Source organism: Chiloscyllium plagiosum, unplaced genomic scaffold (assembly GCF_037043375.1).
Source record: "Chiloscyllium plagiosum isolate Xiang-an unplaced genomic scaffold, Cpla_swu_hap1 HiC_scaffold_7, whole genome shotgun sequence".
NCBI lineage: Eukaryota > Metazoa > Chordata > Chondrichthyes > Orectolobiformes > Hemiscylliidae > Chiloscyllium > Chiloscyllium plagiosum.
Genome location: NW_028270145.1, coordinates 7292951 through 7299505, shown reverse-complemented (window position 1 = coordinate 7299505; position 6555 = coordinate 7292951). Strand labels below are relative to the sequence as shown.

The 6555-nt window shown below is 39.8% G+C and overlaps 1 protein-coding gene across 1 annotated transcript; it reads left to right on the top strand.

Moving 5' to 3' along the window:
• The first annotated feature begins 1263 nt into the window (after nucleotides 1-1263).
• Nucleotides 1264-5831, top strand: nwk (neuropeptide WK). Its single transcript, XM_043694538.2, has 3 exons — nucleotides 1264-1296; nucleotides 1381-1521; nucleotides 5305-5831. The coding sequence occupies exons 2-3, from the start codon at nucleotides 1399-1401 to the stop codon at nucleotides 5488-5490; spliced, it is 309 nt and encodes a 102-aa protein (XP_043550473.2). The 5' UTR covers nucleotides 1264-1296; nucleotides 1381-1398; the 3' UTR covers nucleotides 5491-5831.
• Nucleotides 5832-6555: the final 724 nt, after the last annotated feature.

The following is a 6555-nucleotide window of genomic DNA, read 5'->3' as shown; positions in this document are numbered from 1 at the left end:
CTCCGGTCGGAGAGAAAGGCTCGCTCTGCTCTATCACCAACGATCAGAGCAGTTGCCAATATTGGTGCCAATACAGATGTAGTTTGGTTACTTTTCCCTCCAGGTCTTAGAAAACGGTAACACAAGGTCTAGCTTTAATTGGGATACGTGTCGCTTTAGGAATAATGCCAACTTTGTAAAGGGTGATATGAATTGATAGACCTCCCGGCGATAGAGTTGGGTTTTGAGATGCTCATTTTCACAACATGTCAATGTGGAGACGAAGTAAACAAGTCAGGAAAGCGATCAGTAACCAATCACACACGGTTTCCAAAGCTCAAACCACTCACTGTTTCACTTCAATGTGACTGCATTTGTATTTCCAGTTTACAGTTGGTTGTGAAGACGGGTTGGGTATACAGCTAGGCTAAGCGACTATGCCACTTGGATATCTGCCCAGGCCACTCCAGGACAGGGGGTGCGAGGTCTCCTCTCGGGAGCTCTCTCACATCCGCACGACAAACCCAGCCTGCAAAACCTCCAACTCACGCGTCTGTGTGCAACCTAGGGATTTTGTTAACTCTTAAGTGGGGCTTCCCTCAGATCTCCAAACCCAAAACTCAGGTTTGAAGTTCTCAGACTTTTTTAAAAAAATGTGCATTTATAAAGCGCGTTTCGAATCTTCGGAATTTACAATCAATTACTCCTCTACACATAGTCATTTTTTAATATAGTTAGGAGGAGATTCATTTGTTTTCGTGGTGCTGTTTGGAAAATAAATGACGTCCTTTTGGACAAGCTACTGAATCATTGCATTTCATCCTAACACATTGAAAATGTCTAATATCTTATACCTCCACTACTCAGTGCACCGGTGTGTTGTGTTTATAACAGCCTCAATTATATATTCATGCCTCGCTAAGACTTGATTGTAACTCGAAAGGACGGACTGCTATTCCCGGTTAAGCCAGTGCAACCTTCAGACTTTGGCAAAATGTAATAAAGGTTTGGAAATAACTAACTATCAAATAGACACTAAATTTCAGGGTCGAGAATCTCTTGTCTGGATTAATATAGCTGTTTTATGCGGATATGTAATTATTTCCGCTTTGCGTGAATTTTGAGTTTATTCCCTTGAGTTTATCAAACCCATTGAAAGATCATTACACTCTGGTACACTCTGCTAACGTCACTGACACCCACACAAAATGCCACCGGTATAAAATAGAATAGCTGCAGCACTGTCAGAGGCTTTTCAAGCTGCACAGCAGTTGGGAGCGCGAGCTCCATTTCAGTCTTCAAGTGCAAAGGCTTTGTGTGAGTATTACGCTTTTTCCAGCCTCCTAGGCACCTATTTTGTTTGAAATGTGTATGAAATGACCCTCCTGATTTTCTTTCCAGTAACACCCAAGCTCCATCATGCTCAAAGTGCAGATTTTTACTTTCTGCCTAGCTGTCTCCCTCGTCACTTTAGTCCATGCAATTCCCCTGGAGTCTAAAGATGCTTGGAAGTCTTTGGAAAACCCAAGAAACAGAGAGCTGGTAAGAGTTTTCCATTCATTCGATCAAACTGAATCTCTGTGTACTCGTAACGCGCCAGTTCGGTTTGTTTATCCTCTTGTAGTTGACTTCATGCTAGTTTGTCTGCTGAATTAAAAAGACTTGTTAAAAAACATAGAAATTGTTCATACATTGTCCGACAGAACTGAATTATTGCCGAATTATTTTTAAGATTAGTTTATTAGTTTGCTGAATTGGCTTTAAATAAGGGCACCTATCAGTATTGTCGTGAAAATAATACTTATCTCACACATACACAGAGGTATTTACACTGTTAGCCCGCGGGGTCAGTGAGGAAGATAAGTATCAACTGATGAAGTGTCTCCCAACTAAAGGGGAGAAGCTGAACTTTAAGTTTGTGGAAGCCAGTGTACGCCATATAGATTTATTGATTCAATTATCCCAACAGGACTGAAGACTAATTGGCCCAATTGAGGAAGGTTGGCTGGTGCTGTTACTTTTACGCAATGATAGTTTGTCATAGGGAGATATTTCTGTTACAATACGATTGTGACTTCGTTTTTTTTCCAGGCAAGTCCTCCACCCAATTTAGAGTTACCAAGTTAAAGGTAGTAACGAGATGTTGAAAACAATCGTACAGTATCCCGCGTTCACATAAACCCAATACAAAGACATCACAATCCATCTCCCACCTAATTTCAGCTACACTGCCTTGCACAAGTCTTGAGAAAACTGCAATTACAAAATAAAAGAATTGTAAACCCATCCCTTGCAGGACACAGGTTGAAACTGTTTGGTTTCAGTGCACGCTGTTCTTACAGAGTCATCCTGCACGGAAACAGACCCTTTGGTCCAACTCCAGGCTCCCATACTAAACCAGTCCCACTTTCCGCATTTGGTCCATTTCCCTTTAAACCTTTCCTATTCATGTAATTATCCAAATGTCTTTTAAATGTTTAACTGTGCCTGCATCTACCACATCCTCTGGCAGTACATTCCACACAGGAACCACCCTCTGTGTGAAAAAGTTGCCCCTCGTGTCCTTTTTAAATCTGTCTCATCTCACCTAAAAAAATGTCCCCTAATTTTGAACTCCTCCATCTAGGGAAAAGACCTTTGCTATTCACCTTATTTGTGCCCCTCATCAGTTTATAAACCTCGATTTTTAAATAAAACATCCCTCAACCTCCTGTTCTCCAGTGAAAAAAGTTCCAGCATATTGAACCACTCCTTGAAACTCAAAACCCTCCAGTCCCATCAATATCCTGGTAAATCTTTTCTGAACGCTCTCCAATTTAATAATATCCTTCATATAGCAGGGTGAGCAGCACTATACACAGTACTCCAAAAGTGGCCTCACCAGCGTCCTGGAGAATCTCAACATGATGTCCTGACTCCTATAATTCAATGGGCTGAGCAATGAAGGCAAGCATGCTCAATGCCTTCTTAACCATCCTGTCTACTTCCAATGCAACTTTCAAAGAATGATGTACCTGTACCCCCAGGTCTCTGTTCGACATCACTATCCAGGGCCCTAGCATTAACTGTATTAAGTCCTGTTTTGTTTGTTTTACCAAAATGCAATATCTTGCATTGATCCAAATTGAACTCTAACTGCAACTCTTTGTCCCACTGGCCCAATTGATCAAGATCCCGTTGTAATCTTAGGCAAACTTCATCACTATCCACTAACCTACCAATTTTGGTATCATCCGCAAACCTACTAACCATGCCTCCTAAATTCTCAAAAATAGTTTATAAAAACAACCCTCTATCTCCTACCGTCAAGCCAATTTTGTATCCAGTTGACAAGCTCTCCCTTAATCCCATGTGATCTAAGTTTACTGATCAGTCTACCAAATAGAACCTAGTCAAAGGCTTTACTAAAGTCCATGTAGACAACGTTTACCACTCGACCCTCTATTTGGTTACTTCCTCAAAAAACTGAATCAAGTTTGTGAAACACAATTTCCCATGCAGAACACCATGCTGATTATCCCTAATCAGCCTGTGCTTCCCCTAATGCTTGTAAATCCTCTCACTCAGAAACCCCTCCAACAACTTATCCATCACTGATGTCAGACTTACCAATCTATAATTCCCAGGCTTCTCCTTACAGCCTTTCTTGAATAAAGACACTACATGAGCCATCCTCCAGTCCTCTGGTGCCTCACCGGGACAGTAGATGATAAAAATATCTCTACTAAGGGACCCTGTAATTTCTTCTTTAACTTCCCACAAATGCCAGGAGATATTTGATCAGGTACCTGCCATTTATCCATCTCTATGTTTGTTAAGACCTCCAGCATCATATCTTCTGTAATGTGGACTGTTTTCAAAACATTAATATTTATTTCAGAGTTCCCTAGCTTCCATATTTTTTCCCAAATTTAAACCTGATGTGAAATATTCATTTACTACCTCTCCCATCTCTTGTTGTTCCAGGCAGATGATCTCTATCTTTACAAGGTGCCATATTCTCTCCTAGTTGCTCTTAATGTACTTGCAGAATCCCTTTGAATTATCCTTAGCTTTGTCTGTTAAGGCTATCTCATATCCCCTTTTTGCCCTCTTAAGAATTCCCCACACCCCTTATACCCTTCTAAACTTAAATTGAATGAGGAAAAATAGGAAAAATGTACGATAACCAGCATGAACAAGAGAACAATAGGGTAAGATTATGTTGGAACTTACATTTGAATAGTTTCTTTGAATAGGTATATTGCAGTCATGCTATGTCAGTCTACACCCCTTTCATAGATCTCAATCACAAACCCATGATTTTTTTGTTTTAAACTTTATAAATGCCTTTATTACCTCTGCTACCCTCTCTCGCCTCCTATTAGAATCATTAGTTTCCATTTAATTTCTCTTCCCTGTGTTCAAACTCCTTTATGATCTGGTTCCTCCCTATCTCTGCAAACTCCTCCAACTCTAAAATCCTCAAGAGACCCCTGTACTCCCTAATTCTGGAATGTAGCCTCTCTCATCATTAGTAACCAGGCCTCCAGCTGCCCATACCTAATTACACACATTCCCTCCAGAAATTTCTGTCTCTTTTTCTCATGAAATAGGCTCTTTTCAACCTCCCTCAGTGAAATTTCCAAGAGGAGAAGCCAACACCATTGAATAATTAAGAGTCATAGAATCAAGTTCACATGGGAGGAGGCCATTCAGCCCATTGAGTACTTGTTTGCTCTCAGTCGAACAATGCTGTAATTCTTATTCCTCTGCTTGATCCCTGTGGCTCTGCAATTTTTATCTCCTTCAAGCGCTCAACCAATTTTGTTTTGTAACGCTGTCTCTACTTCCACCACCTTTACTGGCAGAAGGTTCTGGATCATTCCCACATGGCCATACACTACAGTTCTTTCTCATGCCCTACCCATGTCTCTTGCTCAGAATATTAAATCTATTTGCCAGAGGCAAATTCATTTTCTGAATGATAGCTAGAAATATAAAAAAAGGCAAGAGTTTCTATAAATACTTAAAGCAGTAAAGACTTAACAAATGAATGCTTCCCATAGAAGGTCAGACTGGAGAATAAAGAATGGAAAGTAAGGAGATGGAAGAGGAATTGAACAGATGTTTTGCATTTGCTTCACTATAGAGGGTGCCATTCCAGAAGCAACAAATGAATCAAGAAATGGAAGAGCTTGAAGTATTCCAGTTGAATAGAAGAGTCAATATTTTCTATTGTAACTTTGCAATTGTGTAAAGGTCAGAGTGAATAAGTAAACAGCTTGCAAACAAAGTAATAAATTAATTGGCTTCAACTGGAGCTTTGATTCTTTTCCTCTTCAGTTTTTCCGAACGCTGCAAGCTTATTTTTCTGGGAGAGGAGTTGATGTCGGGAAGATCTCTAAATCTTTCAGAATGGACAACAGGAAACCATTCATAGCAGCCGCTCTTTACCCGGACCACATTGCCTCTGCCTTTTCAGACTATGAAGGCCAGAAGGATTCTTTTGCAGCGTTCTTGAAAGGATGACTATAATGACATCAAAATCATCTCATTATATCAGCAGCTGAGAATTAATCATGATTGCAGTTTAGTCAAAGCCTCCTTCACGTGACCCTTCAATCTTCTGTTTGAGTTGTCTTTTCCTTTTGTGTGAATTGCTTTCTTGAAATGATCTTACTGCTTTATGAAGTATTTGATCGTCCTTATCTACCAAGTATTTCATTAGATGTTATGTTGCTTTGATTCATGCCTTTTTTTTCCTTCATACGCCCACATGATGCAAAGTTTGCATCCTCTCATTGTGACATTTTAATGCAGCTGTAAATAAATGTTAAGCAAAGGCAGGGTGATGTAAATAAATATATAAAATCATACTAAGATTGTCCTTTGTCCTTTCTTGGCCTTCTTTATTTCCTCGTATCTGCATGGAAGTTTGTTGAAGTAAACCATGTGCAGCATATTGGTATCATGCCCAAGCCATTAAAATATCTCAGCAGGGAATTTAGTGATGGTATCAATCATTTTGAGAGATTAAACAGTAATTTTAGAACAGGTTCAACTATCAAACACAAATGCAGGACTGATAGAGGAGGCATTCAGGATAAAAACAACTATGAGCCTCCTGGATGATGTAATGCTGGATAAACTCCCAGAATCATTTAAGAACCAAGTGGATTTTCAAAGGAAGCTGGGGCCTTTAACATCTGGATGCAAAAATACAAAATATTTCTTTTATTGTGATCTTACCAATGTTTTCTACAAACCCATCATTACTTCCTTAGACTTCCACTCTATTCTATTTATTACAACCAGTCAGTATTGGCCTTCTAGTGGCTTTATTTTCTGCATATGCATTCATTCTTCATCTCTTGCGTTGTCCTATTTTATATGGGCTTACTGCAATGCTGGTTGATCACCCTTCACCATCTCTTCCTGACAGTCATGCATTCCTCTTCCAATTCTACTAATTTTGATTCTCTCAGCACCACATCTTGGGCCTTCTTCACCTTCTTCCTGGGAAATCATCTGCACTGCTCACCTCACCATGTTATCTTTCCTGACTATACTATCAGAGTATTTCAATATCTTCTT

What these genes read in the sequence shown, in the direction of transcription:
- nwk (XM_043694538.2), top strand. Translation starts at nt 1,399, where the DNA reads ATGCTCAAAGTGCAGATTTTTACTTTCTGCCTAGCTGTCTCCCTCGTC. An exon ending in ACCCAAGAAACAGAGAGCTG is followed by an intron (nt 1,522 to 5,304) that starts GTAAGAGTTTTC and finishes TTTCCTCTTCAG; the next exon opens with TTTTTCCGAACGCTGCAAGC.